Raw genomic sequence first — 13,666 nt, 5'->3', positions numbered from 1 at the left:
TGTGATGGTTAGGATCTCTAAACAATGTTGAATGGAAGTGATAAGCAGAGAGTGCTTCTGTTTCCCCATTAAGAATGATCTTTGTTATAGGTTTTAGTTCCTAGATATCCACCATCCATGAAAATAAGTTCCCTTCTATTCTTGGTTTGCTGGGGTTTTTATTTTGAAAATCCCTGTCCTGATTGGGCCATTCCACCATCTGTGGGCCCTGGGAATCTAAAACTATTGTTTGTTGCTTCTACTGATTGAGAATCTCAGATAGTGTGTTCTTCTGAAGTTTTAGGTAGTTTCCTTGGAGTTCCCACTGATTGAAAAAAAACTCTCCTATATTGTTTTTGGTCAAACATTTTGCCATAATACTAATGGCCTGTGTACACAACAAATACATGTTAGTGGGTGCCTCTGAAATGGTAAAGATGAAAATGGGGCTGCAGAAGGGAACATGAAGGGCTTCAACTGGTTTTGAAATTATTTAAAAATTTTAAAAGTTCTTGAAAAAATCTAAAGTAAATGCCACAGCATGTTAATATTTGTTCATTTTGGAAGACCAATAAATGTGTTTGTTATCCTTTGTAACAAATTTTCAAAGTAAGTTTTCCAAGAAAAAAAAAAGAAGAAAAAGAAAAAGAGAAAGAAAGAAAAAGTTAATTAGCCAAGCTTAGATTAAACAACACATATAGCAAGTAGAATTAGTTACACCATCCTCTGGAATTCTATAGCCCTTTGCTGGTGTGCCATATAATGGATTTCACTGTACTGTAATTCTTTTCTATATATATATTTTCTTTTTATGTATTATATACTCAATAAAAAATAGTAACCGAAAGAAAGCTTGTATAGCAATATTAATATCACAGAATTTACAGTGATATTATTTTTACCTTTCACTGTCCTATCAGCTCTTAAATCTCTCAAGAGCAGAGACAGTATGTTATTCATCCTTGTATTACTGGGATCTGGCTAATGTCTGGATCATGTTATTTTCTGTAAGTATTATAATTCACAAGCACAAGGTTTGGAGTCAGAAGACCAATTAAAGGCCATACGTGTCTTTACTAGTTTTCAGTCATTTTATGCCTTTGTCCTGGAGGCATTTGAGAAATGAGCTTTCTCCTTTGCATGGGGATGTGGCAAGGAGAGCTAGCTAGCCTCTCTAGTCTTCCCTTCTATGAGCACCCAGCTAGACTCTGTTTCCCACCACCCTAGAAATTAGGTGTAGCCATGTGATTAAGTTCTCTCTAATGGAATATAAACATAAATGATGTGTGACATTTCCAGACATGGCCCACAAACACCTTCCCTGAATACTCCTCCCTGCTTTTCCCTTTTCTAGCTGTTTATTTAAGCTTTCAGCCATTGTAGAATTTTACGGTTTCATAGAAACACATGGGAAAGCCATACCCATGAGAAATTATAACCTTTTCATCATTTAATTATTCTATTTGTAAAATTCTTATCCTGGTTTCTGTGCTATTACTTCCCATTTCTTTTGCATTACTTTGAGATGCTCTATATTTTAACTAAAATATAATACTTCCTTCAACGTTTAAAGACATTATATATATACATATACGTATATATATAAAACCATGGAAGACTGAAACGTTAATAATATCTTATATTTTATTAAATAAATGATGATACAGAAATAATAGCCAAAATATTTATTACAGATTCCTTAAATACACTATTTAAAAACTCTTAGCTAAAACATTAGATTTTTGAGCCACTGGAAAAGTGAACTGCCTCACAGAAATACTTAATATTATAAAGGGAATATGCTATTTTAACATTGACTCCATTAAGTTATTACTTTAAAAGGTACAGGGTGCTGTCATTACCCATTAAAATAAAAACACAATGAGATAAACAACACAGGACAACTACATGCTAATATTCTGAACTAACACTTCAAATGTGGACTGACCACATATTTTATTTAAAGCTTAAATAATAAATGTTTCTTTTGGCTAAGACAGCTTTTATTGTCATTAGGTTCTACTGATTTTTGAGAAATAGAGCTGCTCCACACTGAATCCACTGATCTTGGCTGCCCCCACATGGAATGTCGATATTGATCACCACACGATCCCTTTCAGCACTTGTGTAAACAGGCAAAGATATGCACTCATCAGGGGAATATGGACCATATGCGCCCTGTTTAAAAAGAATTAATTTTGTTTTAAAATACAGCAATATACTGTGTTGCAACAGGTCATTAGATAACCAAATACGAACACAAAATCTTCCCAAATAATAAAATATATTTAACATTTTATTATGAAATGTTTTAAATAAAGACTAGCATAATAAACCGCATCATTCAGTTGCAACAATTATCAGCTCATGGCCAACTGTATTTCATTTATAACCTCCCCCAGCCCCAAATAATAGAGTATTTTGAATCAAATCCTACACATTATAAAATTTCATCTATAAGTATTTAAATATATGTCTATAAATAAAATATAAAAACATAATCAAAATACTATATCACATAAAAATATTAACAATAATTCCTTAATATCATCTTATACCCACTATGCCATTATCCCATAATTTTTAAAAGATTTTTTTGGAAGAACTGCAATTCAAATAGAGCCCACACTTTGAGGTTTGTTATGTGTCCTAATTCTCCTAAATTTATTTTTTCTCCTTTATTCCTTGTAATTTGTTTGCTAAAGAACTACACCAAAGAGTTTCCCACATTCTTGACTTTTGTTCGCTACATTCCCATGGTGTCATGTTCTTCTGTTCCCTGTATTCTTGTAAAGTGGGTCTGGAGGTGAGTTCAGATTCAGATTCAATTTCCGGTAAAAACACTGCATAGGTAGTAGTGTATATTTCAATCAAGAGGCATATAAAGTCTGGGTGTCTCTCTTTTTAGCTATTAGGAGCCATTGATGATCATTATTTATATTTAAGATTAAAAAATGATAATCTAATTCTACATCCCTTCATTTCCAGGCAGAAACAAATCTATAAAGAGGAACTTCCAGTTATCAATCATTTGATTACCAGGAGGTACAGTTCATATAGGAAAGGCTGGAATAAATGCTATCTAATTTCCCTTTATTTACACGCTTTTAAAATAATGCATTTGTTCCCTAGCATACTGTAAAGGTGATCAATGAGCACCCTCTATTTTTTTAAGTATCATTATGAACTGGTGGATTTAAATATGTTCAATGTGCTTCAATGCAATGCAATTACTATCTTATTGGTGTTCAAAATGTCAATCTTTGTGCAGTGGGAACTCATTAGGCTGGCTCCTGAGGGTTTTTGTTTTTGTTTTGATATGTCCCTAGTAGTCTTCAGTAGCTTTCTTACCTTCTAGTATGTCAAGATGTTGTAAGTTCATCTTGTATATTTGCTGTCCCAGAAATCAAAAATTAGTCATTACTCTGAGGATCCTTGGTTCCTTTAATGAGAAATGGTACTAGAGATCGTAGTCTGGGTGCTAGGAATGATCTATCATTCTCCTTCTAGGATTTTTCAGTGACTGAAGCTTAGAAATATGTATTTTTTTAAAGAAAAACATCAGAAGTTCATAATAGTAATTCCAATTCAAATTTAGGATTCATGTTTTTATTGAATTTATATAATTTTATTCAACTAATGGATAAGTTTTTAGAGTTAGAATGAAACTTAAGAGAAAAGTTAGTCTCATTCTAGAATTTTACAAGTGACAAATCAGAAACCCATGAAGAATTTATCATGGTAACCTAGTTAGGCAAGTGGCAAAGTTGCCATAGGTAGTACAATTGAAAAAAAAAAATTGGCATTAGCTTGTTTAGGAGCTCCTGACCCTAGAGAGTAGATTACTCTCTGAGCATCTGTTTCCCTATCATAAAAGGAACATAAACAACACTGGTCCACCTAATGGGATGTTGGGTGAATCCAATGATGTATTATTAAGGAGTTCAAATACAAAGCATTATTTATTCACACAAGGACTACATATGCATAACTTTTCTTTAATTCCTACTAATTCTTAAATCAATTAGAAAAAAAGTCCCAGCTTTTTACCATCTACTACAGGTCATGGATGGTGCTAGGATAGAGAGAAATAAAAATATTTTTTCCTTCATGAAGAAATTTAAAGCATTCTATTTTTAAGTCTAAGTGGGCATTATATGGAATTTTGATTGTCTTTTCCAATCCTTTTCTCTACCCCCACAACACTAACTTTTCTAAGTCCTTGATATAAAACAGTTAAGTCCCTTTGAAAACTCATTCATTTCTAAAATTCCTAAATTGTAACCTGATTGACATGAGAAAATTCATTCTTTATGAAGAATCATTACCCAAATAGATAAGAAGACCATCTGCCCTGAATGTTTCTAATTTTCCTCTATGTTTGTATTGATGATTCTGTTACTCATCCATTCATTTAACAGCATTTATGTGCTAATATTGCACCTAGAATTATAAAAGCAAAGCATTTCAATATATATCCAAATAGAGAAAATAATAATCTTCTTTAAAGCTTAAAATTTAGTTTAAGAAACAACATACACATCAAATATTTAGAATATAATTTTTTGCAAAATGAGTATTTTAAAGAAAATCAAAATAAACTACTACTCTGGGATATGTTAACCTGACAAGGATTAATGGGGAGAATGAATCCTGAGTTGGGCCTCAGAAAAATACAGAATTTGGAGTAAAGAGAATTTTCAACCATTATTAGTCACTGCCTAATCTCTTCCCTCTTCTCTAATTCTGCTTAAATGGCAAAGCTTTAGCATTCACAAATTCCTGTGATTTTCATAACTCCTTAGCCATTCCTAAAATTAATAACCTAGTATAGGCTTTCTTTTGGTATTGCCTTTAAATTCTTCAGCAAAGAGCAGACAAACATTGCATATTTGTTGAACTGAAATGATCTGAACCTATGAATGTCTATAATCCTAGAAAAGGTCTTAAATTATCTTCCTCTGCCTCTCTATATTTGCTTTCTTTCCCATAACTTCTATGGTCAAAAATGAAAACATCACATTGAAATGTTTTATAATGCTATTCCTTTCTATTCAGAAGATTTTCTCTATATCTCTTCATTTTAATGCCAAGCAATTTTCTCTTTAAATTAGGAATTTAAGAGTAATGCAAAGTTGATTCTTTGCATATTCACTATCAATTTACCAGTTTTTGTATATATTTCCAAACCCTTCTAAACTTGCTTTTGGTTGTAGGCTTTTTGTTTGTTTTAAAGTGAGGGTACAAATCTTTCCAGCAAAACGTACAGTGTTTTAAAAGCGAAGTACCACAGTTGCTTCTTAAAATTTTACTTGTCATTGCTTAAAATCTCATAAACAGTAAACGTTACAACCTTTTGTAAGAAAGGTTAAATGGACTTGCCCTTATGTCACCAATAAATAAATGATCAAAGTAATAGAGCTAAGTACTTGGGCATTCTCACACTTAACACAATACCTTATGCAGACAGAAACTTTATATTGTTTAACTGAATTAAATTCTTATGCCACAATTCCCTCTTTAATATGTTTATCTTAAAAGACAAAGTACAGATCCTGCTGGGCTGAAATATTTGGATGAAACTAAAATTTTATTAATAACTATTAATAAATACACTGTGCTCAGTTAATGCAAAAAGATATATTAGGAAAACTTCAAATAATATTATATTATATGTAAACAAATTAGTTTGACATTATTAAAATTAAATAATTAAAAATCTATATATTATGATTACTCACGCTCATGCCCATGCCCCAGGGAAAGTGGCTTAAAAGTATACGTGTACTACAAACAGAAGGCAATAAGCTAATATGTGAAAGAAGACATTTACAAAGGCAAATGGTGATATTTGGTATTACTTAGCCAACAAACTAAAGAAAATAACAAAATAAAACAACACCAGAAAACAAAAAAGCCCCAAATTATCCAGGTTAATTATGTTAACTATTTGGCCGATATCAACTCAAATTTCATTATAATAAAACACACGAGGGCAAACCAAAATATTTTTCTCATCAGAAATATATTTATGCATAAAGTCCAACTAACTTATTCTAACATATGCTTTCTGAATGTTTATGAACCAAGTCAGTGAAGAGTTATTTTTTTTTTAGGAAAGAAGATGTTATGACATCAGAGGTTTCATGTACGTAAAAGTGGCATTATTAGTAAAGCAACCCTTGAAAATATAACTATCTCAAAACAGGAAACAAAACAACTTGCCAACAATGATTATTTTGAAAGACTTCATTCTGTCAAGAATGTCTAGGTACTCTACTTTGGCAGAGAAATACTTCCCTCTATTTTTCAATAATACAATGCTAACAACATTGCTCTCATAGTAAGTTCTTAAGAAAAAAAACCTGTCACATAGAAAAGACATTAATTAAATATTTATTATATTTAAACCAGAGTGCATCCAAGGCAGAGTTTTCAGCATATATCATTTCATATACATGGTGAAAATACTTTAACGTAAAGAAAAGACTGTTACTGTGAGTTGCTTGTGTAATCATTATATAGTCATAATTTCCCTGAGAATGAAATTGTTTCTGAAGTTGTACTGTCAGTTGTGGCAACTGTTGGATGGTGTAGGCCTGTGGGGTTCAGGCTGGTCCAGGGTTTCTATGTTACTGTGGGGCTGATAAACCCGAAGTAACACTCTTTATTGGAAAAATAGAACAAAGGCAAACTGACTTCCTGTGGAATGTCAGAACAGGACATTATCTAAGACTGACTTACCTCATAAAGTAGTGTTTCCCAAACTACGTGATGTGGAACATAGATCCAGATGGAGGGTGGGGTGTAGATGCATGAACAGGGTTGCATGTTAAGTAAATTTTGGTAGTTCCCAGCGTTTTTAATATCCTCAAATACATCATGAAGTTCCAAATTTAAATCTGTTTACTGAACAATTTTTCAGAGAACCATTATGGAATAATGTAGTGTCAAACACTTTTTAGGAACTGCTTTGGAGAAAGTGAATGCTTTTCTGGGTAAAATCCTGTAGGGAAATCTTATTGTACCTATATTAATTTAACCCCTAGAACTGAACTGGAACTTGAAGAACCTTAAGAGTCTGCATCATGAATGAATGAACGCATAAATGAACAGTGTGAGTGTAGGTATATTAACTTCCTGCACATAGATAATGGTAAACAGAAACACTAGGAAAACATTAGCACCAGCATTTTACTTCCTTTTAATTCTTGAGCATTCATAATTCTAATTTTGTTAACTGGCGAAGTACATTACATTTATAATAGAAGCAATGGTAAACCTCCCCCTCCCCTCAATAAAAGCCTTAGAATTTGTTGTTCATATCCTTTGTTAAGTATTACCACATATTAAAAAATCTCAAAGTTCTTCAGTCTTCTGCAACCTAAAATGCTCTTTAAAAAAATGTAGGTGCTATGTACCTCCTAGTGCCTGAGTTGTCTGGCATGTTTCTGCTGAAATAATGCTATTCAGGACTTTTAGGGGTCAGATAATATTATCGAAATAATTTGTGGAAAAACCTTCTTCTGGCCTAAAAGGAATTAGTCACCAAAGTTCTGAACTCCATTATTTTATCTAAGCTTATCAAAGGATTCTGAACTTTCTGCAATGAAGTAGCTGTAAGAGTAAGTGGCAAAAGTAATTCTTTTTACTTGTTTATATAAATTGATGTTGATGCTTCCTTTGATTTTATGCTGGTTCCTTCCCTCTTGGTAAAAACGCGTTAAAATGCTGATGCCCCCCACCAAATTCTGTAAAACTTATTAAAAACAGCTATAGTTGCCCTAAAAAAAATGATTTCTTGAACAAAAATAGTGCTTAACTCAAGCAAAGTTGGAGAGTTTGATAGTTTATACAGAGTCAGCAAACTTTTCTGTAAGAGGTCAGATAGTAAATATTTTATGGGCTATATGGTCTTGGATACAACTATATCCTCAACTCTGCTGTAGTAGTCTGAAAGCATCTACATAAATGGGCATAGGTGTTTTCCAAACAAAACTTTCTTTATGGACACTGGAATTTGAATTTCAGATAATTTTCACATCATAGAATATTGGGTTGGCCAAAAAGTTCGTTCGGGTTTTTCTGTAACATCTTGCAGAAAAACCCGAATGAACTTTTTGGCCAACCCAGTACTATCCTTCTAAGTTTTTCATCTATTTAAAAATGTAAAAGTCATTCATGCTCACATGACTGTGGGCTGTACAAAAACAGGCAGCATACTGGATTTGGCCTGTGGCCTGTAGTTTTCCAAACTCTGGTTTATACTGTTAGGTTGCCTCAGTATTAGGCCTAAGATTTAAGAGAGATAACCTGGATTTGAAACTTAGTTGCTTACCTATTAACTATGTTATCTTTATCTTGGTCAAGTTATACAATCTTTTAAGCTTCCATTTTCTTAGTTTACAATGGAGATGATAATTCCTATTTCAAATGTTTTTGGAAAGCCTAAATATCTTGTATTCTAAACAGTTTGTACAGTGCTTGGCACATAATAAATACAAATAAATGCTCATTGCTATTGTTCAAACACTAGTGCTACTACTGGGGGACCCATAACAAATCACTCTATTTACCAGATTCACGGTTTCTTCCTCAGCAAAACAGAGAGAAAAACTACTCTACCATACTCAGAGGACTGCAATGAAAGGTAAGTGTGATTGTATTTCACCCTATGCCAATCCTCAATTCTCTCAGTGCTAGACTGCTTTTCTAAAACTACAGATCTGATCTTACAACACACGTGTTCTAAGCTCTCAATGGCTTTCTATGATCATAAGATAGTCTAAACTCCTTGGCATGGCTCCATGGCTTGTCGTACTTGGTCTTAGTCTTCCTTTCTGACCGCATCCCCTACCACTCTCCATTTGAACCATTCCAGTACATTCCAGATATACTATACTTTCAGTTCCCCAAATAACCTAAATTCTTTTCGTATCTCCATGCATTTAAATATACTTCCCCTTCTATATGGAATGCCTTGCCCCTACCATTTTTGAATTTGTCCTTGAACTTTTCTTACTTCTACTGTGACTACAGTCCTGAGAAGCTGCTTCCTCTCCCTGTGAGGTCATCTGACTTTCCCTCATCTGCTTATACAAGATAGAGCTGAGGTCTCCTTCATTTGCCAAAGCACTTCATGTAAACCTCCATAATTGTACTTCTGTAACTCTGAACTGTAATAGTTTCTTTACCTGTTTGCTCCTCTACTCAACAGAAGACTCTGATGGAAGAGATTTATTTTTGTTACCCCAGTGTTCAGAATATGGTACATAGGAACTTAATTATCTAATGATGATTGAAAGCACTTAGTACACTATAAAGCACCATATGAAATAAGTTAATTATTATACTATTATAAAAACATTTAAAAGTGTTGGCATCAGGAAAAATTAGACTTACCGTGTATGACGCCCTGCTAGGTACTTCACAGACACAGGACCTATTTATTCCTCAACATGGTCCTATACAAACATAATTATCTCCACTTTCAAATGAGGAAACTGGCTCAATGAGGTTAGGTAATTTGCCCCAAATCACCCAGCTCATAAGTTTGGGAGCTGTGAGTGGCATTTAGACTGCTGGACTCCAAAATTTCATGTTCTGAAACATTTAGCAATATACCTCATATTCTCTCCTTCTTAGCTGATCTAGGAGAGGCAGTCAAAGCAGTAAGATTAATGGGAAGAAGAGGATCACTGTAAAGGAAGGAGGGGAAAAAAGAGGTGGGGAAGTATCTTAAACCCTTCCATTACATGGCAGGAAAAAGTGCAGAAGCCTTTGGGGAAATCTCTTTTATAAAAATAATAAATTCATATTATCTTTCAGCCATCTCTTTTATTGGCTAAATATTCCAATTCATTTTACCTCTCTTTACATGAGATATTTTTCAAATTAAATTACTTTTAGCTTTCTATTCCTATCCTGATTTTTTAAAGTGTGGTAAATAAAACTGGATAGAAATGATACTCAAAGTAAAATATTGTGGAGGGATAAATTCCAAGTCTTATAATGTTATGTTGCTTTTCATACAACCCAGTTAACAGATTGGCTTCTGTTCATAACCACACTGCATTCCTGATCTGCATTCAGTTTGTGGTCAGTTATGTGGGTACTGCTCTAGGTCACTCTCTTTTGCATTTATGCCTACTCATTCTCCATGCTCTATTTTTATTGCTGGGGTTTCTCCTTAAGTGAATCATTTTATACATGTCCTACCTTTCCCCCCATCAAGGTCATTATATGGCTTTTAAATTTGTTTGCCAGAGAAGTAACACTTCTCATAATTTGGATTCATTTGAATTCATCTCTGTCATCATATACAATTTTATATATTATGGTTATAACCCTCAGCAAATTTTAGCCTTAACTTTCTTTTTGCTGTATGCAGGCCTCTCACAGCTGTGGCCTCTCCCGCTGCGGAGCACAGGCTCCGGACGCGCAGCCTCAGCGGCCATGGCTCACGGGCCCAGCCGCTCCGCGGCATGTGGGATCCTCCCGGACCGGGGCATGAACCTGTGTCCTCTGCATCGGCAGGCGGATCCCCAACCACTGCGCCACCAGGGAAGCCCTAGCCTTAACTTTTGTATAGAACTTTCGATCTGGTCCACACACCTAACGTGTGTAATCCATAAGTTACCAACTTTTTGACATACAAATTTCTTACATGAATCAATAGCCAGAGAGAAATAAAATAAAGATGATTTCAACTTCTCCCTTCTCTGTCACTCTACTACTAGAGAAAATGAAGCTTATATGGGGGGTGGAAATGGCGAGTTTCACAGAAATGTATGTTCCTTTAGGTCAGAGGATGCTCTTATAGCTCTCTGAGCAATAACTGTTAATTATGGCTTTATTAGTTTTTATTTTAAAATAAATATTGTGATGCTTTGGATTTTTTTATTTTACAAAAAGAATTATAATAATTGGAAAATTCAATGAAGTATTTCACAACTAGAAAACTCATTTTTCTTGTAGTAACAGTATATGAAATAGCTTGTTGGTGATTAGATACAGAATCAAAACTTTAAAGTTTATTCACATGTATTCTTACTTACATTTAGTAAAAGTTATGTGTTTCATCTACAACTATGTCTTATTTTAAAGGCGAATATCCCTCAAGTTCCATTGTTGAAAGTTCTTTCAAAAATTGAAGGTTTTGGACTTCCCTGATGGCGCAGTGGTTAAGAATCCACCTGCCAATGCAGGGGACACGGGTTCAAGCCCTGGTCTGGGAAGATTCCACATGCCGTGGAGCAACTAAGTCCGTGCGTCACAACTACTGAGCCTGCGCTCTAGAGCCCACGTGCCACAACTACTGAAGCATGAGCGCCTAGAGCCCATGCCCCACAACAAGAGAAGCCACCACAATGAGAAGACTGTGCACCGCAACAAAGAGTAACCCCCACTTGACACAACTAGAAAAAAGCCCGTGTGCAGCAACGAAGACCCAATGCAGCCAAAAATAAATAAATAAATTTATTAAAAAAAATTGAAGGTTTTAAAAGGGAAAAAGTTAACCGAATAGACCTCTGTCAAGACAGTTTTCTTCATCTGCCAATCAGCAGCATAGTGACATGGTATTAGATGTGTATTAACATCTTGATGCTTTCGATTTCTGCATGCCAAGCTACAGGGAAGTCATTTAACTTATGTGAACACACATTTCCTCATTTGAAAATAGGAATAATAATATCTACCTTGCAGGGCTACTCAGAAAAGTATGTAAGGTAAAGTATATAAAACATTTAGCACACTGCTGAAAATAATAGGAACACAATATGTGGTAGTTCAGATTACCATTTAAGGCTTTTTTCTTATTAGACTATAACTTATTTAGAAATTAAAAACTATAATGTTATTCTTTCCATAACAAAATAAAGCTTTTAAAATGTCCTGTACATCTTAAAAATTATAAAGGACATAATATTTGGACTGTAAATTTGTTCAAATGCAGGTAAGATTAGAAAGTAAATGAAAAATTCATAAGCCAATTATATCTTATTGAAAAGATAAAATCTAAAAATGAATTGATTAAATTAAAACTTGTTCCTGTTAAAAATGTATTACCTGTGGAATCCAGCCCATAAAACAAGGGAGAACTGATGATACACTAGGAGAATCATGCTGATTTTCAGAAAGTCGATTTCCATCAAAACTGCATCCTTCCAGTAATAAGCCACTGATCTGTCATAGAAACATATAAACCATTAAAATATGTATTAAAGGCTGAAATGGCAGGAGTTACTATAGTATATCTTCAGAAGAAAGGCAACAATTTTCATTGTGACTATTCATTCCAAACAATGTGAAAACAAAGATCACGGTATTTTGTTTGATAATAATGTAGGTGAAGACCTGAACCAATGTTCACTGTGAGCTTCCTTTAGGCTGAATCCTCAATTTTAGCAAGTATTTTGGAAAAAAAGACTTATAAATGTCATTAGTTATACAACTGCATATGTCTTGGCATTAGATTAATGGACATATAACGACAAAAGCCAAAAAGTTACTCTTTTTCTAGGAGGGGGAAAGAAAAGCATACTAGAGAAAAAGAACATGTGCTACCTGCTTGGAATTCCAACATCATTTTCTAAAAAATAGAACAAAATTTGGAAAGGTTAATGAAAAAATTCTTGACATGTCATGCAGAGCTGAAAGAAGAATAAAAAAGGAGAAAGAGTTCATCTCTTATTCTAAATTAAACTTAGTGTAAATTTATAAAGTTATGAAAATAAAAATATAATTATTTTGGTAATATTAGTTTCCTATTTCTTTAAAAGTGTTCATTCTTTTCGTTTCTGTAGTGTTAATCTACCCTGAGTTTATCTAAAGGCAACAAACGTAGAGCCTCCATTTGCATTCAGACTCCCATCTATAGTCTCACAATTTAAACTTGATAGATAATGTAAACAATCTTATAAATATTGTATAGTACCTTTTAAGTTAACATACTATAGAATTTTAGAGTCAAGGGAACACTTTAAGTTGGAAGTGATGAAATCATTTTCAGTTATAACTAGAGAATGGTTTAGGGACGAGGAGGTACTAGTAGAGTATGCCTTGACAAATAGTTCTGATTAGCTAAATTTATAATAAGGTTCTTTACCATGAAAAGATAAGCAACTTGTTTGTCAGTGAAAGAGATGGGATTAAAAATAGAATTATTGAATTCCTAAGTTCAATATTCTTTCTACTATACTACTAATGTGATGTTATACAGGCCACTTCAGGGGTGTTGAAGTATTGCCTTGAAGAAATGTAAATTAAAATTTAAAGAGTACTTGCTAATTTCAGTGCTAGAAAATCTCTGCAAGATAATTCTTCTAAGGCTTCTTCTAGAAATTTCACTGAGTTCTGCACTCAACTGGTCTTTACAGAAATTTGTAAATGTAGTCCCCCCACTGATAGTGTCACAACTTGACTATGTAATATGCATATACAGATATAAACTCATCATTTTCCTCTTCTAACCAGGGGGTAGGAGGGATGAGAAATACTATTCTCTGGAGCCTATTTCAGTAATTGGCACTACTGACCATGTAGTTGCTTAATCAGACACCTGGGAGACATTCTTGGTTCCTTCTCCTGAACCTCCCTCATGCCATCAACTATCAAGTCCAGCCACTTCCAATAAAATCTTTTAAATCTCTCCTTTTCTCTCTATACCCTCTATCATTCCCCTACT

At 33.8% G+C, this 13,666-nt stretch overlaps 1 protein-coding gene across 2 annotated transcripts in view; it reads right to left on the bottom strand.

The window, feature by feature from the left end:
* Nucleotides 1-1,678: 1,678 nt before the first annotated feature.
* Nucleotides 1,679-13,666, bottom strand: part of DYNC2H1 (dynein cytoplasmic 2 heavy chain 1) — a 372,064-nt gene continuing 360,076 nt past the window's right edge. For both annotated transcript variants that reach the window (XM_060157926.1, XM_060157925.1), the window contains 2 exons: nt 12,049-12,165; nt 1,679-2,157 (listed from right to left, as the gene is read on the bottom strand). In XM_060157926.1, coding sequence (XP_060013909.1) covers nt 1,999-2,157; nt 12,049-12,165 — 276 coding nt within the window. In that variant the 3' untranslated portion in view covers nt 1,679-1,998. The remainder of the gene's footprint in view (nt 2,158-12,048; nt 12,166-13,666) is intronic.

This window comes from Lagenorhynchus albirostris, chromosome 9, assembly GCF_949774975.1.
Source record: "Lagenorhynchus albirostris chromosome 9, mLagAlb1.1, whole genome shotgun sequence".
Taxonomy (NCBI): Eukaryota; Metazoa; Chordata; class Mammalia; order Artiodactyla; family Delphinidae; genus Lagenorhynchus; species Lagenorhynchus albirostris.
Note: the sequence above shows the minus strand (reverse complement) of the source record. Positions and strands in the feature narration are given on the sequence as shown.